This window comes from Myotis myotis, unplaced genomic scaffold, assembly GCF_014108235.1.
Source record: "Myotis myotis isolate mMyoMyo1 unplaced genomic scaffold, mMyoMyo1.p scaffold_m19_p_17, whole genome shotgun sequence".
In the NCBI taxonomy this organism is placed as follows: Eukaryota; Metazoa; Chordata; class Mammalia; order Chiroptera; family Vespertilionidae; genus Myotis; species Myotis myotis.
In genome coordinates this window covers 29,244,181-29,270,329 of record NW_023416321.1, presented here as the reverse complement: position 1 = coordinate 29,270,329, position 26,149 = coordinate 29,244,181, and the positions used below count along the sequence as shown (strand labels likewise).

Sequence of the window (26,149 nt, the reverse complement as noted above, 5' to 3'; positions counted from 1 at the left end):
AATCAGTGAAGAGCCGGCACCGGACGCTGGGGCTGCCCGGTACCCAATTCCACGCCTGACTTTTTCTCTTGCCCCGACTCCTCCCACTAAGTGCCCTCTAGGGGGCCAGGTAGAGGGCCAGGTATGGGAATCCTGAGATGAGAATTCTCTGCACAGGAAACGGATCGTGAGGGCCTCAGCAGAAAGAGCAACCACACCGTCGCTGCGTCCCATCTGTAGCTTCCATCCAGCCCAGACTCCCACCAGCCAAGCTGCCATCCAACTTCAACGTTGGTTCCCCACATCCCACTCCATCGCCTCAAGTTGGGCCCACTTTCGGGTTCTCCCAGGAGGTGTTGGGAGCGATTCATCAGTGGAGGTCTGGCCATTTGAACAACTTGCCAGATGAACAGCTGGACCGACCGCCATCAGGTATCCCTCTGCCTCCCCAAGCCTCCGCCAAGAGAACCTTTGCTCGCAAAATGTTTGCGTGGAAGGCGAGCACTTGGAATTCCCCAGAGCCCGGTGCTGCTTTCCCGGCCACCAGAGATCTGCAGTCGCTCGCAGCCCCTTTCTCCGGTGTGGCGCTCACACCTCTCCCGCTCCGGCTGCAGCTCTCTGGACAGCTGCCCAGCAGGAAAGGCCTGCGCTGTGCCTCAGGCTGGGAGAGAAGAGACCGGAGGCCTGTACTGAAACTGGCACAGGAAACGTCACATCCTAGCAGATGGGGACAGGGGCATGAAGAAGGGGGGCCCATTTCCATATCTTATGTTCAAATAACACTAACTGTTCTTCTAACAACCCAAACATATAAAGGGAAAGTCAGGAGAACCACTCTCACGCTGCAAGACCTTGGACAAGGCGGTTAACCTTGAAGAGCCTCAGTTTCCTCATCTGCAAATTGGGGAGAATAACATCTACATCAATGGGCCTTAAAAGAGAGAAGGTGTATGAAGCAATCAGCACCATTCCCGACTCGTGGTCAATGCTCAGTGATGGCTCATTCTTCTCCCCACCACCCTCCCCCCCCCCCCCCGAAAAGTAGCCTAAGGATATTAGCAATGTCCTAAGAGAGATGGTGGCCCCCTGGTTGGGAAGAAGGGAGAAGTTGTTGCAAAGGGACCGTGTGTCCCTCATCTCCTTCATTCCCAGGGACAGCACCTACACCGTGGAGGTGCTTTTCTGGGTGTTTGTTGAAATTGCCTTTGTCATCTCATTGTGGGGCAGAGTCAGGCAACAGTCCCTGGAACATAATAATAGGTGGTCAGAAATCCCTGGGGCAGGAACAGATGATTGAGGGAGCAGATTTTTTAATGATACAGTCTTTGCCGTTCAAGAGCTGGCCATCTATGGCGGCCTCCTCGCATACATCCCTTGGCTCTACTTAATTTTCAGACACATTAATTGCAACTTCAGAAAACAAAAGGCAGATTCATTTTGTTTACTGGAAGCCTGATAACCCATTTGAAGACTTTCTCACTCCTCCAATGTGTGAAATGTGTCTGAGGAGTTAGAGGAAAACAAAACAAATGAAACTAAATGGTTGGCTTTAACACGGACGTTATTTTGCAAACAGCGTAATGAGAAACTTCAGTCATTCATTGAGAAGAAAGCTCAGTCAACTCAAGGGGCGGGGGAGGTTTATTTTAGAGGCATTTGGAGCAGAACAATTTCATTTCCTGCAAGTGTAGTAAGCGAGAAGAGACAAGAAGCCCACTGCCTAGGAGCAGCCCTAAAGGTCGGGATTAATGAATGGGTCGGAAGGTTTGAAGCTTGTAGGCCCAGTTGCGTGCCGGTAAGTGGATATTTCAGCAGCCCTTCAGGGAACTGATACATAATTTATTTTCTTAAATAGGTACGTAGTGTAGAAATGTTGGTTGCACTCTTAATTGGACCAGAAAACTATGTCTTCATGAGTACCAGCTTTTCCTCAATTTCCCGGCAAGGGCTCCACTTTGCATTTCCCGGACTCTAAGGCAGGGTGCCCCTACAGATCACGCTGAGTCTGGATACTGGCACCTGGGCCAGCAGCAGCTGCCAATCTTTCTCTTATTCCTGGATGCAATGCGCTGGGACGGGGAGCCTAGCCATTATCTCTGACCCATGGCATGTGCAAACAGATGGCTTGAGAGGAAGAGCACAGACCCAAGCCATCAAACCCAGGTCAGATCTCAACTCTGCCCCCAAACTAGCTGTGTGACCTAGGGCAGATCATGTCACCTCTCTGGGCCTTAGACTCTCCATGTGAAAAATTAGATGTTTGGGCAATAATATTTTTGTTGCCTGCATGTCCCCAGGATTCCGTGCCTTTGAGATGCACCTCCCCCATTACCAAATGGGAGAGCCTAGTGTTAGCAAAGCACCAGACTCACCTGCTGGGAACAGAGCTGGTTGGGAGGGTGTGTGGGTGTAAGCTGTAGGGACCAGAGAGCAAAGAGCACAGGCTTTGGAATTAGGCAAAGATGGATTTACCCTGGATTCTCCACTTATCAGCTCCGTGACCTGGCTCAGCCTTTCGGGGCCTCAGTTTTCTCATCTGTAAAATGGGAGTGATGATAACAACCTGACAGGGCTGTTGCACAAATTAGTGACAGCAAATATAAAGTGAATGGCAGTCCAGGGAGAGCAGCAGAGCCAGTCGGTGACTTAAGACCTACTTGAAGAGCTACTGGAAGGCAGCGAGACCCTCTCCCTGTCCCCACATACAATGCTCTTTGACTTAAATGGGTCAGTTTCAGATTGGGGGTATCTATCCACTATACCCATAAGTAGATGCAATTTGGTTGTTGGGATTTAAATATAGATTTTCAAAATGACGTGTAAGCATCAATGCATCTCCCTTCTACAGAACTCCATGGTCCCCAGATCTCATTGGCTACCCTGGTCTTCTAGCAACAGACTTAACATTATTAAGGAATTAGAGGCCCAGTGCAGGAAATTCTTGCACTGGTAGAGTCCCTAGGCCCTGCTGGCAATCAGGGCCGATCAGGGCCTTCTGGCTGCCGGCCAGGGCCTTCCTTCGTTCCACACCGCCCCCTGGTGGTCAGCGCACGTCACAGCGAGCAAGCAAACTCCTGGTCTCCCAGTAAAACTCCCGAGGGGACACTTTGCATATTAGCCTTTTATATATATAGTTAAGCCATCAGCGGCACCCGGTGGTTTTCATCCCCTCTAACTATTTCAAGAGGAGCTTGCTACTGTGGAGACATAAGCACATGGGACAATCCCCCTCATTCTTTACTTCATCTCTGACCTTCCCCCATCACCCAAAAAATGTATCTGTCTTCCGCTGAGAAGGAGAAACAGTAACTCCACCCCCCACCCCGAGTATGGGTTCATAACTAGTAAAGATATCTGTTGTGTAATCTTCCTAACAAATCTACTTTCATTCTCTCATTTAGGCCCTACACCCACATGGCAAGATCATCGTGCCCAATTTGCAGATGAGGAAAAGCAGAGGCTCAGGGATTGTCCATTTCTTTCCCTCAACTTCATGGGGCCATTCGTCTCTAAATTGTCACCTGCCCTGCAAAATGTTAGCAATGGCGATCCCCCCATTTTATCTCAGGATCCCCCCATCACCTCTAAACATCCAGGTTGGAAACATGCACCATGAATTCTTACCAATCTATCCAACTAAGAGCAATTCTAGACTCTTAGCCGCCCTGCAAACCCAGCCCCGCCAGCCACGACTGATCTGTTAGCAACCCGGGGCGCAGAGATGGGCTCGGGAGATTGGCAGGTCTTGGCTGGTGGTGATAAGGCATAAATTCCAGGCGCGTGTTATTCTTACACATTATTATGCCCTGAGATGGGGACGAGAGCTGCATCGTGTCCCAAGTTTATAGCAAAACTGCACTGCGCGTCAATAGCCCTCGGGCCTTTGATGTTGAACAGAGAGGAAAAGAATCCTCTCAGAAAAGCCGGGTGGAACAGAGGGCTCAGCGGGCGGGCAGGGGGGCCAGGTGAGGGTGCCCTGCTGGGTCTGAGCCCCTTCTCCTGCCCCTACCAAGGTAAACTGTCTTTAGTTCCTGAAAGGATCATTTCCTCTAACACCTTCACAGAGAAGCACAAGGAAAATACTTCGGTAAAATTAAGTGGGAAGCTGAGAAGGCCAGAGCAGAGGAAGGGAGAGGAGGTGTCAGCCTGAGCTCCCGCCAGAACCAGGCCAGCCGGCTGGCCAGCACCAAAGGGCTCCTCCCAGGGGTGGGCAAGAGGATGGGGTGTAGCAGCACCTTGGAGCCCATTCATTCGTTCATGTGACAAAACAGACACAGTCCCTGCTCTCTAGGACAGTGATGGCGAACCTTTTGAGCTCGGCATGTCAGCATTTTGAAAAACCCTAACTTAACTCTGGTGCCATGTCACATATAGAAATTTTTTGATATTTGCAACCATAGTAAAACAAAGGCTTATATTTTTAATATTTATTTTATATATTTAAATGCCATTTAACAAAGGAAAATCAACCAAAAAAATGAGTTCGCGTGTCATAGGTTCGCCATCACTGCTCTAGAAGCTTATAGTTCAGTGTAAGACACGTCCAACTAATAATCAGTTGCGTACTTTGATATGTTACTCTAAAGGAAAAAAGCAAGGGTACGAGGTTGTATACAAGAAGCCCAGTTTAAATGGAGGCTGGGAGCAGGGGCTGGGTGTCTCTGGGGATGTGGCATTTAATCCAAGGCTTGACACAAGTTGGTCAGGCAAAGGGTGTGGGGAGAACACTCTAGGCAGAAGAGACTGTATATAGGAAGGGCCCGTGGGGGGTGAGCTGGCTGCACATCCCAGGAGCTGAAGAAGCCCGTGTGTGTGTGACACATGAGAGAGGAGAGAGAGGGAGCCCCTGCTGAGCCCTGGGAGGCCCAGTGAGGATTTGGGCCTTTATCTTTAATGCACCAGGAAGCCACCGAAGGGTGTTAGGCCTCTTTATGGCGGTCCTGACTTGATAAGGAACTTGGCTGTTGTAGATTGTCCCCAGCCGTCTCTCAGACATGGCTGCCGTCACCCTCGAGCTCCCTGCCCTGCCACTCTGGTTGCCACCATCCCTCACCAGGCTGTCTTCTGCGTCAGTCCACACCTGGCAACTTTGTGCATTTGCCCCAGCACCCGCCCCCAGGAGCAGGGAGCAGGAAAGATGGGACTGACACTGAGGCCGCTGCAGGAGCTGCCACCTGGGCCCAGGATGAGCGCCAGGCCTGGAAAGGGGCACCAAGGACCTGTCTGCTCCCTCCTCTACAGGGAAAGACTGATTCATGAGGCGTTGATGCAGCCAGCCCAGTGCCCGGCACAGAGCAGGCACTCAGGCAGTGATCCACTGAAGGTAGCAATGCCCCAGATCCTCCATCTCCTCTTGCAAGTGGGGAAACTGAGGGAGGCTGGTATAAAGGCAGGATCGGGTTGAACTAGGAGTCCATGTCCCAGATGGATACGTCCTTGCTGCATAGCCTTGGGCAGGTCACTCTGTCTTTTCCAGGCCTCCATTTCCTTACCTGTGAAGTCAGGCGGGTAGGTAAGATCATCTCTGAGTCCCCTTTTAGCTCTCATACCTTGTCCTCACCCTCGGAAGCTCAACGAGGGTTGATTTTTTTATCAGTGCCACACAGCATGTCTGTAGCAGGGCCTGGAGCACAGGTGACTCCAGAAGTAGACAGCATATTCTAACCCCAGCCAGGTGTTCTGAAGTTCAAGTGGCAAATGGAGAGGGAGTGGGGGCTAGGATTTCCAGTGATCTGGTGCTAAACTGCAGTGTACTTCTACTTACAAATCCCATTAGATAGACAGGAAAATTCGTATTATGAACAGTTTTGGAACCAAAGAGGTTATTGGTGGGTCTACAAAGGAAACCTCTGTTGGCGCACCCCTGATGTCACTCTGGATGTGTTCAGCCTGGCGGTGGACGTGCTCACTGTAAGACGCTCTCGTCCATTCATCATAGCGATCCCTAAGAGCATCTCTCTGGGGGACAAGTTCGTTGGCCAAGTTCACTGGCTACATACGGTAATGATGATAAAGCTCAGCTCTTTGAAAAATCGTGTTCCGCCTGTCTCCACCACGGAGCCGAGCGAGTAGGGCCTGTCTGTTTTGAAATAGTTCACCTGCCAGGGAGGGACTCGGAGCCATTTCGTACAGCGGAGGAACATGAGGAATCTGTCATCTCGCTGACCCTTCCTGTAGACTGTGAAGGCGGGTGGTAGGGCTTGTGCTTCTTTGCCATCCCCAAATCCTTGCTCATAGTAGGGCCACATGCATGTGACAGAAAAAGCCAGGCAGGGAGGAAGAGGATATGACCCCTTGGCAGGTAGTGGTGCTGTTTCCGGGAATAAAAATGCGGGGGGACCATGGCTGTGGGGGGAGCCTGAGGAAGATTTCTTCCCACTGGGACCTGTGAGTGTCCAGGGTCTGTGGTCCCCCGCAGGTCATGCTTATTAGGCAGTGGGATCAGTGTGTCTGGAGCCCAGGAAAGCTCTCAGGGCCAGAGGTGCAGACTGGAAGGTTAAGAGCTGACCAACATGTGGACAGAAGGACCATTCAGAGGGAGAAGAGAGCAGATCCCATTGCCACAAACCCAGAGGGTGTCCAGCTTTGTACTTTCATGCCAGAATCCCATGTGGCAAAAGTCAGGCCATTAGTCAGGGCGAGGAATCCTTGGTCCCTGACGGGTTGATTGTGATGGGCTGTGGGGACTCTGGCCTGTTGTTGGATTTCTGGGGTCTACCTGTCTCTGGAGCCCAGCCTGAAGTCACCCATGTGCTTCTCTCTCTCTCTCTCTCTTCTCTCCTTCAGGTGTTTACAAAATATGGGAAGTGTTACATGTTTAACTCAGGCGAGGATGGCAAACCTCTGCTCACCACGGTCAAGGGGGGGACAGGCAACGGGCTGGAGATCATGCTGGACATTCAGCAAGATGAGTACCTGCCCATCTGGGGAGAGACAGGTGAGCTGGGCACATGGGGGATGGCGGAGGGGAGCAGGACTTTGAAAGACTGGTTTGCTTCAGGTGGGCTGTCTCGGCCCACATATGAGGGATTGATCTCTGCCAAGGGGTTGGTGGCATGCCGGTGAGAGGTAGGGATGCCCCTGGCATGGGCTGGGATGAGTTTCTTTGGATTTCACCAGATGGGAGAGGGGTAGATGATGGGAGTGTTGGGAAGCTGGTAGGGTGAGAAGTGGTGTTGGGAAGGGGCATTGAGGAAGGTTTGAATCAACAAGTATGGTTGGGAGGTGACTGGCTTGATTTCAGGAAGAGGAAGGGATAGAGCAGCCCCTCCTTCTCCCAGTCATACTGGATTTCCCGACCCAGCCAGGAGGCCCAATGGGAAAGAAAGCAGGCTTCTTTCCCTGGAGGAAGGTGGAGGGGCTGTGCAGTGTTGGACATCTAAAGGTTAGGGACTCAGGGGCCCGGCACCACACCTGTGGGAACCCCTGGGGGCCTGTGTGTGTATAGGTTTCAAAGCTTTATTCATTTATTTTTTCAACAAATTCATTTACCATATATACTACCTCAGGCTTTGCACCAAAGTCAGGACATGAAGGTGAAAAAGAATGAGTCCTTAATCACAAACTGGAAGAGGAGACACACTATTGTAGTCCATTGTGACCCCAGTATTGCTGGTGCTGTGGCCTCCGCCTGGACGGGGGAGGTGGGAGGGGTGGGGGAGGAGAGGAAGGTTCAGGGAAAGCATCCTAGTGCATGCTGCTTCTGAACAGGGTCTTGGGATTGTCCTGGGTTCTCATAAGAGGGGTGTAGACAGAGGAGAGGGCGATGTGAAGGCAGAAGCAGAGATGGAGTGATGCAGCCAGTAGCCCAGGGATGCTGGCCTCACCTGGAATTCCACCAGGTGGAGAAAATAAAGAGGTGCCCAGGGGTACTATGGATGCAAGAGACCCAAATAAGACTGATGGTGTGTTCAGGGCATAAAGGTTAGGGGTGGGGTAGGGGCTCATGGGATGGGCCTGAGGAGGGGCCACAGGGAAGGTGGAGGGGAGAGAAGCCTCCAGCAGGAGGAAGGCCTGGGCCCTCAGGTTGGAGCTGAGGAGTAGGGGGGAGCATGGAGGCCAAGCAGCCCAGGCCTCACTTCCCGCAGCCCCCAACCTGTGTTCCTGCAGCCGATCCTTCCCATTGTGAGGCTCAGCCCTCGCCATGCCCAGGCCTTCCAGGCTTCTGAGGCAGCAAAGGCTCCCACCCCAGGGCTCACTGGCCACAAGCTCTGAGCTCTCTCTCCACCACCATGCTCTCCCTTCCTCCCGGCATCCTCGCTTGAGCGCCCTGCTGGGGAGAGCTGAGTGTGGCCACTCACCTCACACTGGTTAGTTCTCCTGCTCCTCCCACTGAAAGGTACAATGGCCACCACACACGTCATTCCAATAACACCTCCTGGCAGCTCCCCCTTGCTCCAGGCCTCCAAACCCCACCTGCTGTTGCTCAGGGGCACATAGTCCATACCGCCCACTCTTCTACATGCAGTGCCCCTCCCCTCCGGAAGGGGGATGAAAGTGTGTGTTCCCACTATGCTCTGACTGCCGACCAGCGGAGCCCGGCTCTCCAGAACATCCCGGAGGCCAGCCTGTGTCTGAGAGCCCTGGGTCCTGGGAGCTGGATCCTGGTCCAGAGAGAGACCCTGCCTTGTAAATACCAGAACTTATTTGCTTATTAAATTTCCTGTGGAAAGGGAGAGAGATGAGGACATAAAAGTGAGTCCTGGAGAACCAAGATGGCGGCATAGGTTAGCGCCGGAGTTTGCTGCTTTGAACAACTACTTCAAAAGTGAAACTAAAAGACGGAACGGACATCACCCCGAACCACAGGAACGCTGGCTGAGTGGAAGTCCTACAACTAGGAGGAAAGAGAAATGCATACGGACACTCAGAGGAGGCGCAGTGCTGAAGTCAAATTCTGAGGTGCGGAGTGCGCGGAGCGGGCTGGCGGCAGAGGGCGCGGTTGGCGTTTTCAATCGGGAGGGAGTCGCAGACTCTGTGCTCCAGATACAGGCGAGTCTTTAGGGACCCAGACTCAAACGGGAGAAGCGGGACTGTCTGGCTTCGGTCAGAGCGAGTGCAGCTTTCTCTCCGAGCTTTGCAGCGGGTGCTGGGACTCAGAGAGGCAGAGCCCCTGGGGGACAGGACTGAGAGCCGCCATAACTGCTCTCTCCGGCCCACCCTGTTGATCCTGTGCGACCCGCCCCGCCCAAGCCCTGCACAGAGGCATTTGCCGGATATCCTCAGGCAAACGCCAGATTAGCACCTCCCTAAAGGACAGAAGTTCTCTCACTGCTGACACAGCTGATTCTCATAGCCACTTGGTCTGGAGGTCAAACCCTCCCTGGTATTAGCTACAACAGTCAAGGTTTAACTGTAGGACTGCGCACAAAGACCACTAGGGGGTGCACCAAGGAAGCATAACAAAATGCGGAGACAAAGAAACAGGACAAAATTGTCAATGGAAGATATAGAGTTCAGAACCACACTTTTAAGGTCTCTCAAGAACTGTTTAGAAGCCACTGATAAACTTAATGAGATCTACAAGAAAACTAATGAGACCCTCAATGTTATACTGGGGAACCAACTAGAAATTAAGCATACACGGACTGAAATAACGAATATTATACAGACTCCCGACAGCAGAACAGAGGAGCGCAAGAATCAAGTCAATGATTTGAAATGCGAGGAAGCAAAAAACACCCAACCGGAAAAGCAAAATGAAAAAAGAATCCAAAAATGCGAGGATAGTGTAAGGAGCCTCTGGGACAGCTTCACGCGTACCAACATCAGAATTATAGGGGTGCCAGAAGATGAGAGAGAGCAAGATATTGAAAACCTATTTGAAGAAATAATGACAGAAAACTTCCCCCACCTGGTGAAAGAAATGGACTTACAGGTCCAAGAAGCGTGGAGAACCCCAAACAAAAGGAATCCAAAGAGGACCACACCAAGACACATCATAATTAAAATGCCAAGAGCAAAAGATAAAGAGAGAATCTTAAAAGCAGCAAGAGAAAGAAACTCAGTTACCTACAAGGGAATACCCATACGACTGTCAGCTGATTTCTCAACAGAAACTTTGCAGGCCAGAAGGGAGTGGCAAGAAATATTCAAAGTGATGAATACCAAGAACCTACAACCAAGATTACTTTATCCAGCAAAGCTATCATTCAGAATTGAAGGTCAGATAAAGAGCTTCACAGATAAGAAAAAGCTAAAGGAGTTCATCACCACCAAACCAGGATTATATGAAATGCTGAAAGGTATCCTTTAAGAAGAGGAAGAGGAAGAAAAAGGTAAAGATACAAATTATGAACAACAAATATGCATCTATCAACAAGTGAATCTAAGAATCAAGTGAATAAATAATCTGATGAACAGAATGAACTGGTGATTATAATAGAATCAGGGACATAGAAAGGGAATGGACTGACTATTCTTGGGGGGGGAAAGGGTGTGGGAGATGCGGGAAGAGACTAGTCAAAAATCGTGCACCTATGGATGAGGACAGTGGGTGGGGAGTGAGGGCGGAGGGTGGGGCGGGAACTGGATGGAGGGGAGTTATGGGGGGGGAAAAAGAGGAACAAATGTAATAATCTGAACAATAAAGATTTAATTAAAAAAAAAAAAAAGTGAGTCCTGCTCCCAAGGTTGGTGACACGGCCAGGCCTAGCCCACCTTTGACACAGGAGGCAGGCCCCGTCCTGCCCGCCAGGCTGCATAGCCCCACAGATGATATCTTGGTTCTTTGGCATTCCTACCTCCTCGCAATCCCCGGAGAAAGGAGCCTAAGTCCTCACAGGAGATGTTGGGGTGGTGATAGAGAGGAAATTATTGGAAATGTGTCTATGGAGGGAGTGGCCACATAGGGCTTGGTGACCGAGGCAGGGTCGTGGGTCGGGAAAGTAGCATCAGAGAGACAGACCCGGGATCCACCTGCAGCTCTCCCGTTGCTCTCGGTGTGGCCGAGGATGCGGGAATGAGCCTCAGTTGCCTCATCCATAAAGTAGAGATCAATAAAGCAAACAGAACCCGTCCCCTTGACAAGATGGCTGAAGGACCAAAGGCGAGCTCTCGGCCACGTGTGGACAGGAGAAGCATGATCATGACAACCCGTAGCTGGGGGGACAGTCACACGGCCCCAGAGGCAGAGAGCATCGCCAATGTCTCACAGCTGTAATGGGGGGCCTAAACCACCTCAACATCTGGGCGTCATCTGCTCAAAGCAGTTTCTGCTAATTCTCGCCTTGCCTCGTGGACAGCTTCATCTCTCCGCAATTTAAGGAGGCAGCGGGGGAACCACCCCTCTGGGTGTAATCCTGACATAGAAGGGACCTTGGGCACCCATAGGTAGATTAGGAAAAGGCACCCTCATGGGGTTGACCCAGCCCAATGGGCTCATGCTTAGCGAATAGAGGGAGCGACTATGAAAATTATCAAAAGTGTCCTTTTCTCTGGGCTGACAGCATCCGGCACTAGGATGCCCCTTGGTCAAACCTCCTTGTGCAGGGCACCCTGGGAATATGCCCTTTTAAAGAAGGCGGGCTCGGTCACACGCGGGCCTAGTCAGGGTGCCCCCAGGCGGGCCCTGTGGGAAGGCAGGCCTTTGGGATAGCACATGCTCCGAGAATGAAAAAGCCCCGGGAAACTCTGGTCAGACAAGGTAAACACGGGTATGCGTTGCAGGAAGGCTTTCACACACTCCCATGACGCGTCCCAGATAGCAGGATTGCACGCCGCACTTATTTCCCAGATGCCTTAGAGCGAAAGCCTCTGTTCTCGTGGAGAAGCTCATAAAATAGAAAAAGGATCGAAAAGCTGTCCCAGACTGTGGACATGTGGCTTTCATGGCCAGCATTTCCTAAAGGAAATTAAACCGAAGGCAGGTGGGAGGTTGTTAAAAGTGAAACTCTGTGTCGATGCCTCGATGCCTCGGAGAAACTTCAAAGACCCTTTGGCAGTGGGTTGTCTAGGATGCGCATGAGAGAAACCAGATTCAAAGGAGTTTAGGCATAAAAGGAATTGTGTTGCTCCAGAATCCAAGGCAAACTTCAACAACCAAACAGCGGGAGGGCACGGAGGCAAATTCTGAAACAACTGGAACGGAAGGCTCAGGCCCCCTCCCATCTCTCCCCCCTTCTCTGGCCTCTCCTCTCTCTGAATCCCTTCCTTTCTCTCTCACCAGAGACAGGCTTTTTTCACACTTTTTTTTTTCACACATGGTTCCCAGTAGTTTTACATTTTACACACCCTACCACCAGCAAGAGACTGTTCTGAGTCTCTCTCTGATCCCTATTAAAAAACAAACAAACAAGCAAACAGGGGAGGGAATCATTGGCCCAGCTCAGTCTGATGCCCGCCCCTGGACCAATCAGTGACCAGGCAGTGAGTTCATAGAAGGACATGGGAGCCCTAAGGAAGCTGGGGAGATGGTAGCTGGAAGGAGTTTCCAAGAGATTGTCTCACGAATGGCCATGCTGGGGGAGGTAGGAATTGGGGTGAGGGTGAGAGTGGGTTACACCTGAGGAAACTAGAATCGGTGTACAGGGAGCTCTATTTTTTTAATAGACTTCTTTTTTTTTTCTTTGTTTAATTAATTTTTAGAGAGAAAGAAACATTGATTTGTAGTTTTACTAATTTATGCATTCATTGGTTGATTCTTCTATGTGTTCCTGACCAGGGATTGAACCCGAAACCTTGGTGTATCTTCCCGGTGCTCTAACCAATTGAGTTGCCTGCCCAGGTCCTGTACAGGGAGCTCTTTAGTGAACTCAATTTCTGGATAGATAGGCTCCAATAGGGCCCCTCCCTTTCTCATCTCCCTCTATCCTTCATTCACTCCTTGGCAAAATATATTTTTATCAAATATTATCTCCTTGTTTTCTCCAAATCCTAATATTGTAGAAAAATTTGCTATTATATGTTTGAACAAAGGTGTGACTTTTGAGAGTCTCTATGCTCTAATAGAAGTATATATCCGTATATTCTCCTCTGCCTCATCACCTCCTATTTCATCCCCTTGTTCACTTGGGTCTAGCCACACTGGCTTCCCTGTGGCTTCTGGGACATTCCAGGAACTCTGTCACTGTAAGACATCTGCATTCTCCATTCCTTCCACCTAGAATTCTCTTCGCTCAGACCCATGTGGCTAATTGCCTCATCTCCATCAAGTCTTTGCTCCGTGAGGCCTACCTTGACCGCCTTATTTAAAATTGCACTCCACCCCACTCCTCACCTCTCTTCATCTGTTCTATGGCATGTGTCACCTTCAAGTATACCATATGATTTACTTATTTTCTCTTATCTCTCCCCTTTTACTAAATCACATGCTCTAGAAGTTAGATATCTTAGATGTCTGGCTCTCTTACATACACCAAGTTAATAAATATATGTTTTGTTGAGAGAGAAAAAGATTTCTATGCACACTGATGGGGCCAGGATGAGGGAGACACTAACTTTAATGAGGAGCTACTGTGTGCCGTGAATATTCTGTCCCATGAATCCTCCCAATTACCCTGCTGTCAAGGGTTACAATCCCTTGAAAGACAGAGAAACTGGAGCCCAGAGAGGTTGCATAAGCTTTCTAAGAACACACACCTCGTTAAGTAGTGGAGCCAAGCGGAAAATCCACTAGGGAACCCAAAGGCAATTCTCCTCTCACTACATTCCTTTCATGTTCAAAATGTGATTGTGAAGGCACTCCCGTGAAAGTAGCTCAGGGGAAGAAAAGGTTCAGTGACACCTCTGAAGAGAGAATGGCCTGTAATGATAGGCCTGTTGATGTTCTTTTCTTATTTTGTTCTGTGTTTTGTTTTTGCTTTTTGCAATAGCGGAATCCTTGTGTTGAACAAACACTTTAGCACAGCCTCAGTGTATAAAACAGAAGAAGGCGGAGCCACTCCAGTTCAATTGGAGGTGGGAGCCCAGTTTGATTTCTCCATGTTCGCTGTGTTCTCCATGTTCACTGTGGTGGCTGTGGACATCCCCTGAGGAAAAGCCCAGGCTCCCAGGATCCCAGTGTGAAAGCCATTGGGTAGACGGAAGTTATTGGGATGCAAGCGGAGTTGGTTGGTTCTGTGGCTGTGTACCTCACGGAGACCACCTCGCAGCATCTTTCCCTTCTCCCCGGATGGTGAAGGGAGCCCATGACGGGTCTGCTGAGCTCCAGAGCCTCGGGGAGGTTGAGGGTCTAGACTTCTGGTTGAACGTGGTGGGTTGGACATCGGTGTTTATGGACGCTCCCTCCCCAAACCCACCTAAATGGCAATGAAGCGTTCATTTTTTAAGGGCAACGTGGATGGGAGAGGAGATAACAGTAGATGTCAGCAAATGTGTAGAAGATGGAAAGCAGATGGTATCTGGCTCACAGAGCAGACAAGGCTGACGATAACAGTCGGCACTGGGAAACCAACTAAAGCCAATCAATTCTCAGCACAGAAGCTCAAGCAAGGATCAGGGGTTGGAGGCATCAGATTCTCCCGAAGATAGGGATGAGAGTTGGAGTTAAAATGGGGAGGATTAATTTAAAATCCGTAAGAGAAGCTGTTAAGTCCTCCAGATAGCCTCCCATGGCCCAAAGCAGCTGGACAAATCTCTCTCTACCTGGAGCTGAAAATAAGATTGAAACAGACAGGCTCTGGGTTTGGGAAAACTGGGCCAAGTTGAGGGCATGAGTGAGATGCCGTACAGAAAACAGGGAGATGAGCTGAAGTTCGGCTTACTGAGTAGGGAGACCTCCAGCCAGGCTAATGTACCCTCACCCCCAAGTGGGGTTCTGGGGGAATCCCTTCCTGGAGACATTAACACGCTCAAGAGAAATGACCCCCACAGAATGGCCGTCAGGAATCTCCAAACAAAACGGCCTGGTTAGCTCACTCCAGAGTGCGGTCCCTTGGTAAGTCCTCCCACACACAGGGAATGGCTGCCACTTTGAAGTACCTCTTCACTATGGACAGCCAAAAAGCCAGACATTTGAGGGAAAGGAACTAAAACAAACCACTTAAGAAAGAAACAGAGATAATAGTTAATGGCACGAGCTGTAGAGCCAGACTAGAGCCTGGGTTCAAATCCCAACTATACAATTTACCAGCTGTGTAACCTTGGGCAAGTTACTTAACTTCTCTGGGCTTCATTTCCATCACCCGTAAAATGGCAATAACGTTATTATCTGCACTGTAATGTTGTGAGGAAGATTGAAATGAGTTAATATTTGTGAAGTTCTAAGAAAAGTGTCTTCATAATAGTAGGCACTGTGTGTTTGGTAAATGAAAAACATAAATGCAGGGAACAGAAAGAACATCAAACTGTTTTAATTAAAATTCTCAAGAGATAAGAGATGGTACTGCATCCATAAACATGAGCTATTAAAATAGGATGCTATGAAAAAGTAACATTCAAAAAAGAAGTTTTAAAAACTTGAAATTAAAAATATGATTGCAAACGTTTTTTTTCAAACTCACAGAAGGATTAAAATTGAGGAAACCTCCTGAAAAGTAAGACAAACAGATGGAAAATGGGAGGAGAAAAAATATGAAAATGAGAGGGTAAATCCAGGAAGTCCAACTTCCTACCATTAAGAGTTCTAGAATAACAAAACTGAGAGATGGAGAAGAGGATGTTGCCAAAGAAATAACATAAGAAAAATTCCCAGCTGAAGTACGGGATTTTCCATATCAAAAGAATTCACCTGTCTGCAGTAAGTGGAGAAACAAGTCCTGTCTACAATAAGTAGCAAAACAATCAGACTAAGACGCATCCTTGAAAAATTCAGACTAACAGAGATAAGCAGAAACCCTTAAAAGTTTCTGGAAAGAAAAAAAAACACATCACATACCTAGGATCTAGAATCAGAATAGCCTGGGATTTCCCAACAGAGTTTAAGCCAAACGACAACAGCTTAGTGCTTTCAAATTGGAGGTGGGGGAAAGGGAAAAGGACTTGCTTTTCTAGGCTAGAATTACTTTTTATTTAAGTATAGTTGGGGATATATTGTATTAGTTATATTAGTTTCAGGTGTACAATATAGTGAGTCAGCATTTTTATACCTTACAATGTGGTCTCCCCTCCCCCATTCTAGTAACCATCTGTCACCATGGAAACTTACCACAGTATTACTGACTGTGTGCCCCTTCATCTTTTTCCCCCATTCCTCCACCCTCCTCCCTTCTGATAACCATCCCTTTGCTCTGTTTCTATGAGTATGTTTTTGTTTGTTTGTTCATTTGTTTTTTCTTCTTATAGTCCACATATAAGTGTCCTTCCCTGTTTGACTTACTTCACTTAGCATAATATCCTCTAAGTTCATCCATGTTGTCAAAAAATGGCAAGGTTTCATTCCTTTTTATTGCCGTGTAATATTTCACTGTGTATATATACCACATCTTCTTTATCCATTCATCTACCAGTGGACACCCAGGTTGCTCTCATATCTTGGCTTTTGTAAATAACGCTGCAATGAACATGGGGGTGCATACATCTTTTCCAATTAGTGTTTTCCTTTTCTTCGGATCAATATCCAGAAGTGGAATTGCTGGGCCATATGGTAGATCAGTCTTTAGTTTTTGAGTAATTTCCATACTGTTTTCCATCGTTGCTGCACCAGCTTGTAGTCCCACCACCAGTGCACAAGGGTTTCCTCTTCCACACCCTCGCCAGCACATGTTACCAGCTGACTTTTTATAATAACCATTCTGACTGGTGTGAGGTGGTATCTCATTTGCATTTCCCGGATGAGCTAACATAGAACTCTGTATCCAGCAAGCTACAAATGAAGTGTGAAGGTAGAATTTGGTTTCAAATATATTCCAATATTCAAACATATTTAAATATATTCACAAATATAGTTCTTGATGAGAACATTTAAGTTCTGCTCTCTTAGCAAATTTCAAGTATACAATACAGTGTTAGCAGCTACAGACACGCGTTTCACATTAGATCCTCTGGTCTTATTCCCTTTCTCACTGAAAGTTTGTACCTTTACCAGCCTCTCCCTACCTCCTTCTTTCTCCCTATTTCTCCCCAGCCCCTGGCAACCATTTTTCTATGCTCTGTTTCTGAGTTTGACTTTTTCTTTGTCATTGCTGTGACGCGGTACCTCGCAAGCCACACAAAGAGAAAGAAACAGTAAAAACAAAATAGTTACACAAGAAAGGAAGAAGCAGCAGAACCTACCACAGAGCTGGGGGGATGGTCACAGTCATGATCATGTAAGAGCTGGACACCGACTTAAACGAAATGTCATAAAATGATGTACAGGAAGGTAAAAGGGACGTAAATATGGCGGGACACTTCAGGTAAGAAGCCTACATCCTCATATCCACGGTAGGACTTCAATAGAGAATATATAAACATTTTAGAAACCAGGAGATAACTGTCAAGCGGTTGATGTCCATGAACCTCTGAAAGGAAATACCAGAAGGAACAGCTGCCTCTGAGGAGTGGGACTCGGGGCGTGGGGAGAGCTGGAGCAGGGCACTGCTCTTTGTCATTGGCAGTCTCGCGGCCCATTTGGCTTGTAAAATTATGCACATGTATTGCTTTGGTAAAAATTAAATTTAAAATAATCATGAATTTTCCACGTAGCTGGAAGGCCTGAGCAACTATCAAGGGTAGCCCCTTCCCTTTTCCCCATCACAGCAAGAGCAGATGCGGATGGTTGCTATGGTTTCTCCAACAACTGCTGCTCAGGGAAAACTCTGGCCTTGACGCCTGGTGCTGAGGGCCTCCCTAGAAGTACAGTTGCAGGCTGTGACCTGAACTTGGAGAGTCCTGAGCACAAGGGCCATGCGGCAGAGCAGCCTCTGTGCTGCATGGTGGGTCTCTACAGGTGCCTGGATAGATGATGCTGTAAGTCAGAACCCGCACTGGAGTCAGCAGCCATTGCACAGCCAGAAGAAACCTGACTTGCATCATTTCCAGAAGACCTACTAAGTGCTAGGCAGAAAATATATGTACTCCAGTTAAAACTCCCAACCAGGCCTTAGCTGATTTGGCTCAGTGGATAGAGCATCAGCCTGCAGACTAAAGTGTCCCGGGTTCGATTCCAGTCAAGGACACATACCGGTTGCAGCTTGATCTCTGGCCTTGGTCAGGGAGCATGCTGGAGGCAACCAATCGATTTGTCTCTCTACAGTGATGTTTCTCTCTGTCTCTCCCCCTCCCTTCTACTCTCTCTAAAAATCGGTGGAAAAATATCCTCGGGTGAGGATTAACAAAAAATAAAATAAAAATAAATAAAAAATAAAACTCCCAGCCAGGCAGGTGAAGGGCTGAGGGGAACATCTCAGAGGTGGGTGAAACACCCACCTCAGCATTCGTGTCTGCCTAGCCAGTAAGTCGCCAAGAGCACCTACTGTGTGCCAGGCACACAGGGATACAGATAAAAAGGCCCAGGCCAGGCTTTCAAATTGTTCACCATCTAGGGACCATGTTGAGGCTCCATTTATGTAGCAGATGGATGTTCATTGGTCCAGTAGCCCTCATGTAAAGTGCCTAAGGACTACCAGGCATTTGCAGTCTGGTCAGGGGACATGTGAACAATTAAATGTCACTAAGTGCTCTGACAGACAGAGGATAGATGGAGCACAAAAGAGGGGATAGTAGGTTCTGGAAAGAAGGAAAGGGTATCTTGGGGGAGGCTTCAGTGGGGAGACGACCTTTCCTCTTAGTCTCAGTCCTCTTTCCCAGGTGGCTAGGCAGTGGTGGGAATTAAAGAAGGTGTAGGCCATGGCAGGTAAGATGCCAGGGAGAGGGAGGGGAGTCAGAAGTGAAGGCCAAGAACATCCCAGGGCATCCTGCAGTGGCTGGATCTCAGGCTGCGCCCCAGGGCTGCCGAGGTGGGCAGAGGCCAGATCACCACGGCCCTTGTGGGTTCTGCTAACACACAGATGTTCTCCTGTGAGTCCTTCTACCCGGAGTGGTCCTCCAACCAGCAGCATCGTTGTCCCCTGGGAGCTTGTCAGAAATGCAGACTCTGAGGCCCCACCCAGAATCTGCACTGTAACCAATGGTCTCCAGGTGGCTCACATTCTGGCATGGGAAGCTCTAAGCTGAACCACTGTTTCCACCCCTTGGAAATACAAGGACTTTTTAACATCTGGATATTTCTCCCACGTCACCTCCACACGAGCACTGCCATGCTTCTCTATATTCATTGACTGAGAAAATAGTAACAAGAAGTCGCTATGAGTTCAGTAATGCTTTGAATGGTTTTGAATTCTATAATCACATCGCAATCTATCTACACGATCTGTTCGGCCATCTGGTTATTTATACCTTATTCCCGCCACCGGTGTGTGTGAACAGGATTTTTATGAATAGAATCTTAATCATCCACCAACTTCTCCTATAATTTCAGAGACAGGGCTCTCCCTGGCAGCTTTTCAGGGGTGGCGTCTCCTGCATGCCAGTTGTCCACCCGGACTTATCAGCCTTCTTCACAAGTAATTTATAATCTCTGAGCCTGAATGCACCAGGGAAACTCATTTAAAGAACCCTTGGAATAAATCTTTCTGTAATGAGAGCAGACCCAACTCCACCCGGGTTGCCTTCACTAATGTATGTTTTATAAATATTCTATTTAAGAGGCATGTGTTACGTGTAGCCACTCTTCTCTGTTATATAGCTAAGTCCTGATATCAACTGTCCCCTTCCCCAACACGAGTACATCACTCTGCAGTAAGGTGCTTCGCCTGCATTCTATCTTCTGGTCCTTACCCATACACTCTTAGGACATAGACAGAGCAGTTCTTCATTTAACAGAGTAGCCCATTTAACAGATGTGGTAAGCAAGCCTCTGAACGCTGAATGACTCTCCCACGACCCATGGCTATCATTGGAAGTATTGGAACTCGGGCTTCCATCCATAGCTTCTGATTTGGCTCTTGACTCTTTCCACCAAGAGCTAGTGTTGCTTAAAAATTAAAACAGAGCCTGGCCCCGGTGGTTGGGCATCAACCTTTGAACCAGGAGGTCACAGTTCAATTCCCAGTCAGGGCACATGCCCGGGTTTCGGGCTGGATCCCCAGTAGGGGGCCTGCAGGAGGCAGCCAATCAATGATCCTCTCTCCTCATTGATGTTAATCTCTCTCTCTCTCTCTCTCTCTCTCTCTCTCTCTCTCTCTCTCTCTCTCCCTTCCTCTCTAAAATCAATTTTAAAAATATTTTAAAGAAAATTAAAACAAAGCAAAACAAAAAGGGTTGCCTTGGGCAGCACTTGGTATAACGGAGGGTAGCATGTTTTTGCTGCAGTGTGTCCTAAGGCCTTTAAAATGCTAGTGTGCTTTGAGGCTCTGCAGGAGGGGCTGGGGTTTGCAGCACTCACCCAACTTCCGTAGCCATTTGATAACATCTGGATCAAGAGCTGTTGGTGGGAACACTCAGCTACACCGAGCTGCTGCCCGGAACAGACATAATTGCATCCCATCCTGCATGGGGACACGATGTTGATTTTATTTCTTCCAGAAGCTCCCCTGGCGTCTGAATGGCACCTGTGGGCATTCAAGCGTGAGCGCGCCCATCCCTGTCCCGGGTCCGGGTGTTCTTACCGAGGCAAGCTGCTTACCTAGGCCTGTCTGGCAGGGGAGGGGTGGACAGGGAGGGCAGGACACACATCGCCCAGCTTGAGCCAGGCAGCGATGTGTGGATTCTTTGGTGGCCTTTAGAAAATTCAGCCTCTTCTGGATTGATGTGAGTGCTGAACAGCATGTCTTTTGTTCAGAAATCTCTTTTTCAGGACATTCAAATGAGAGGCAGTGAGGTTCGGAGACTGGTGCATGACCCCCAGCTCACAGAATTTTAGAGCTGAAAACAGAGAGATAGCACACTTTCATTTTAGCAAAGAGGACACTAAGACTCAGAGAGACAGTATAATGTATTCGAAGTCACACAGCTGTTTCGCAGTGGGCTGTGAACCAAACCCAGGGCTGTGCTCTCAGAGCCCGTATTTCCTTGGTCCTCCTCCCAGGTCCCACCTTAGCCCGCTTGGGTTTCTCTGTAAGAGCCCAGAGAGCATGAGGGACCAAGACGGGCCCCTCATTGACCACCTGAGCAGCGTGTGGCAGACCCTTCCCATAAGGACTCTCAAGGGCTAGGGCTGGGGCCTCGGTCCCTATCACTGTCGCTGCCACATGCTCAGTGAGCAGTGCCCTGGACTCGGAGATGAGAGAGCACAGGCTGCTAAGCCCAATATAAATTCAACTACTCTGCCCCCTCCGTCCCTGTCCAGCTTGAGGCCTTATTGGTTTGTCGTCGGGACCACTGCCTCTTCTAGCCAACTGGCAAAGGGCAAGGAGGGTCAGGGGTCAAGGGACCTGGTTCCTGGGCTGTGCTCAGCCCCCACTTGTCATGTGGCCAGTGGCCACTGTCTTCTCTGTGAGCCTCAGTGTTGTCCCCTGAAAGATGAGAGATTAGTTGAATTTAAAAAGTGTCAAGGGCTCTCCTAGCTCCAAAATTCCATGCATCCATGAATCATAGACCCCAGGCCTGGGCCTGCCCTTTCTCTCTCTCTCTCTCTCTCTCTCTCACACACACACACACACACACACACACACTCCGGTCTCCTACCTGGGCCACCAGTGACTGAACCCAACCAGAGCAGAGGGTGAGGGAGCCCATCAGTACAGTCTCTGCCAGAGCGGCTTCCAGGGAGAGCACAGTGGAGAGGACTGGCCAGGGGACGGACAAACGGAAGCGATCCTGCACAGACGACGCCCACCACCACACGGCCAGCCTCCCTCCCCACCGTCTCCTTCCAAGCTGGCCAGCCCAGCCACTGTCACAAAGCCAGCCTCGTCCAGCATAAAATTGCTCTGTAGCAGGCACCACCCTGCCTCAGCCTAGAAAATTTCTCTAGATTTTCCGAGCCGCTTCCCTTCCCACTTCTCCCCAGTGTTTATTTCCTCGGCGTATTTCCTGTAATTTGCAAAGATGAAAGATTTAAGCTTCTTTTATTGCGATGTACTTCCCCTGCCCTATTATGCATTCTGCCCATCGGGCCCCATCTCCCCCCGCAGAGCCCTGGCCTCTCTGCATGAGCAGAAAACACCGCAGGTAGACCTCGCCTCCTGCCGCCGTGGCCGCGCTCCTGAAAAACAAAAGAGAGGCCCAGCCTCTGCAGGTTGAACCAGCTCCACCGCCCTCCTCCTGATTCAACATCATCTTTCATGCTAAGCTGCCTGGGTGTCAGCCTGGTCCCAATTAACCAGGGTTCCCAACACTGTGTGTGTGGTAACTTCCCCGTTGTCTGTGCTCTCGCTCGCTCCCCGGGGCTTTGAATCCTGGTGTTCCTGATGTGTAAACAAATCCTTCACCGCACCGGGCCAGCTCCGTGTTGAATCATTTAGTGGTGAGAGGAATGTGAGAACGTGAATACTTCGGTCCAGCACCAATCGGGTTATTGCGGGGCTGGCTTCCTGGATGTGTGACCCATATAGTCGCAGGTCCCCATGCTCAGAAGGCTTGCATGTTCTGCTACGGCTGTCTGAACACATGATGTTTTAGTGATGTTTTAGGAAGGGGCCCCGCATTCTCATTTGGCATGGAGACCCAAAAGTTGTCTGGGTAGTCCCGGCTACTGCTACTGTTGTCGCCGCTGTTGTTGTTTGGTGAGCGGCCCACCTGCATCTCAGCAGGTGAGACCTCCCGAGGCAGAGACATGGGAGGGAGCCTGTCGCTGGGCAGCGTGCGGTGTGGTGTTTCCCAGTGTCCAGTCAGACCTTGAGCAGGCTCATAGCTGGTCCAAGGGCAGAAAACAGTAGACTCAGCTGAGGACACCTCCTCACTTACTTGCTGCATTCAACCATTACTGAGCTCTGCTCCATTCCAGGCGCTGGGCTGGAAGGAATATGACAGTGAAGACCTGTTCCCTTTCTCCAACCCTCATTCAGAACCCAGAGCCGTGAAGCAGGGCACCTGCTGGCATGAAATAAACCACACCACAGGGGGTAGAAAGTGGTGGATTGTAAGTCAGGTGACCTGGCTTCTAGCCCTGCCCTGCTCTTGGCTCACTGTGTGACCTTGGGCGAGTCAGTTGCCCTCTCTGGACTAGATCACTGCTTGCCCAAATGTGTTTGGCCTCAAACACACCATAGAAGAATGTCCAGAAATGCAGATTTCTGGGCTTCAAACAATATAAATTTATTGTCTGACAGTTCCGGAAGCCAGAAGTTCAGAAGGGGTTTCTCTAGGCTAGCATCTAGGTGTTGGCAGGGCTGCATTCCTTCTGGAGGCTCCAGGGAAAATCCCTTCCCTTTTCCAGCTTCTGGAAGCTGCCTACATCCCTTGGCTTGTGGCTCCTCCCTCCATCTTCAGAGCCAGTAGCACAGCGTGTTCCCATTCTCTCTCTGACTCTGCTCCTCCTGCCTCCCTCTTGCAAGGACCCTGTGATCAGACTGGAACCCACGGAGAGTCCCAGATACTCTCCCACCTCAAGATCCCTAACTCATCATCTCTGCACTGTCCCTGTGCCAGGGAAGGTAACCTATTGACAAGTTTCCAGGAATAAGGAGAGGGTCAACTTTGAGGGCTTTTAGTCTGCCGGCCACATGGCCTCTCTAGTGTCCCTTTGAGCGTGTCAGTCTCAGGGCTCCATAGCACCTGTTGTTTCTGACCCACGGCTCTGTCCCATTTTGTTCTTCCAGAGGAAACGACGTTTGAAGCAGGAGTGAAAGTTCAGATCCACAGTCAGTCTGAGCCGCCTTTCATCCAAGAGCTGGGCTTTGGGGTGGCACCAGGGTTCCAGACTTTCGTGGCCACGCAGGAGCAGAGGGTAAGTTCCTGGGCTCCCTCGGTCAGGGGTTCTCCTCCTCTCAGGCCGCCTGCAGAGGGGTGAGGAGGAAGAGAAATGGGATTCCCACTTCTGGAAGGTTCTGAATCCACCAGGAGGCTGGAGGACAGTTGGGGTTGGTAAAGGGACTCCCCCTGAAAATGGAGAAGGTGTCAGCTAAACTTCATGACCCAATTCTCAGGAACCACATGTCAGTTCCCAAAAGTGGGTGTGAAGGAAACCCAGCTTATTTTCTTTTTCACTGAATTGGTTGGGGTTTTTTTTATACCCAACCATTCTGGGTGGGGGAATATTGGGAGAGGGGTGGGGGGAATAGTAGATGATCTGAGAAACTGCTAACCAGGATTTGGTGTTGCATCACTTGTGTTAATATAATTCAAAATTGCCTACACAAAGGTGAAGGAATGGGGTGTCACTCTCGTAATACAATTAAGTGGAAGGAAGCCTCTTGGATGGGCTCCTGCCTGCTCTCTGGATTTAGTGCCAGGGGAGGGCCCCTCCCAGTCAACCAGGACTGCTGCATCCACCCTGCATGTCAGCGGAGTGAGGACTGGCCCAGCCTCATGTCTGACATGGGTTTCACATCTTTGAAGGGAAATTCTCAATTCCATTTTAAGGGAAGTGTCTCGGGGAAGTTCACAAATTCTCAGTCGGGAAGCAGGACTGTGGAGAGTTGCCCGGACTCTTTCTTTCTCATGTCCCTGGTGTGCCTGCAATAAAAGCGGGAGAGTGGAAGTCCTAAACCAGATCAGATGAGGCAGTTCGCCCTGGGAGGCCTGGGGCAAGGAGTGAGGGCAGTGAGTGGTGGGGGCAGCGCTGTTGTGAGTCAGAAAGGAAGAATCCAGGAGAACATGAAGGAATGATCAGCAAAGAGGTGCACGTAGAACTTACAGGTTCAGCTTGTTTTTAAAATGTAACTCAAATGTTGTCTCTTATGTAGTACTGACCAGAGTTCTTTAGCCATTTTATAAAACAGTATTCTGTCTTAGAAACTGGGTTTAAATCTGTAAGCGAGCTATAGTTCTGAATCTCTGGGGGGGGGGAGGGGGGTGGATTTGATGGTGTAGGATTCAGGTGTACTTAATGCCTGGGCAGTTGCTGAAGGCCAAGTCCAGCCTCCATGGCAGCACAGAGGGGGTGGGCGGCAGCTTTGAGGCCAGGGCAGAGGAGGCTGGGAGTTGGCCGGGCCTTCCAGGCCCAGGGACTGAGACGGGTGAAGGGAGCAGAAATGGAGTGTGTGAGGGCGTGCGCGAGGTGGGGAGTGAGCTGAGTCCCTAGGAAACCTCCCCCTTAAGGACAAAGAAGGCGGGCATGAACCAGACAGCAGGGAGCCACGTTTAGGGCTGAGGATTTGAGTCAGAAAAATAGCCTCGGTGATGTAAAGTACAGCCTGGGGAATACAGTCAATGCTATTGTAATAACTGTGTGTGGTGCCAGGTGGGTACCAAACTTATTGGGGGTGATCGCTTCATACGTTATATAAATGTCTAACCTCTGTGCTATACACCTGAAACTAATATAATATTGGCTGTCAACAGTAATTGAAAGATTTTTTTAAAAGAGTGAGAGTCCTGGCCAGTGTGTTCAATGATTAGAACATGGCCCCATGCATTAAAGTGTTCGATTCCCAGTCAAGGGCATGTACCTAGGTGGCAGGTTCAATTTCTGGCCCCAGTCAGGGCGAGTGTGGGAGGCAACCAATCAATGTGTCTCTCTCACATCAATGTTTCTCTCTCTCCCCCCGACTCCTAATCTCTAAAAATCAATGTAAAAAAATATCCTTGAGCAAGGATTAGCAATAGCAACAAAAAATTAAGAGTAAAAATGCAGACTAAGAAGTCGAGGCGTGCGGATGCACGGGCAGTCTGGGTGCACCAGAGCCCAAGAGATGAGCCGAGGTGTGACAGCCCGCCTCTGAGTACTGCCAAGCTGGGCCCTTGTCAAAGCGCCAAGGGCAGACTTGAACCAGTAGCACTCATTGCAACTAGAAAGAGGGTTCGGCATGAACTGAACTCAACTTCGATTTGTCCAGAGGTGACTATGGCAGTCAGGGAAGTGAAACATTACAGAGTGTGTGGAAGAGAGGTCGGTCCACTTGAAACACGCCTGAGTGTCCAGCTGGCATGCATCCAAGTTAGGCCCCCACCCTCCCGTACACACAGGGAGACAGAGGCCCATCTTCAGGGGTTGGCAGGGACAAATAGTCCATTCTTTGGGCAGCTTTGAGTTTTCTCGGGCGGGGACTCTGAGGGGGCAGCGGGCAGGGCTTGGCCTCAGGATGTAGCTCTGAGCTGTCAGAGATCATGGTAGTGTTTGTTCAGGTCTTTGTAGGCCAACCTTGAGGCTAGAGTTTGGTCCAGGAGAGAGTCTTGGTCAGTCCCTCCTTCTGCGTGTTATGTGAGCAAG

At 49.6% G+C, this 26,149-nt stretch overlaps 1 protein-coding gene across 2 annotated transcripts in view; it reads left to right on the top strand.

The window, feature by feature from the left end:
- The window catches only part of ASIC2 (acid sensing ion channel subunit 2), an 828,796-nt gene that overhangs the window by 748,356 nt on the left and 54,291 nt on the right, over positions 1-26,149 (top strand). For both annotated transcript variants that reach the window (XM_036341928.1, XM_036341927.1), the window contains exons 2-3: positions 6,766-6,916; positions 23,598-23,725. In XM_036341928.1, the coding sequence (XP_036197821.1) occupies positions 6,766-6,916; positions 23,598-23,725 (279 nt within the window). The remainder of the gene's footprint in view (positions 1-6,765; positions 6,917-23,597; positions 23,726-26,149) is intronic.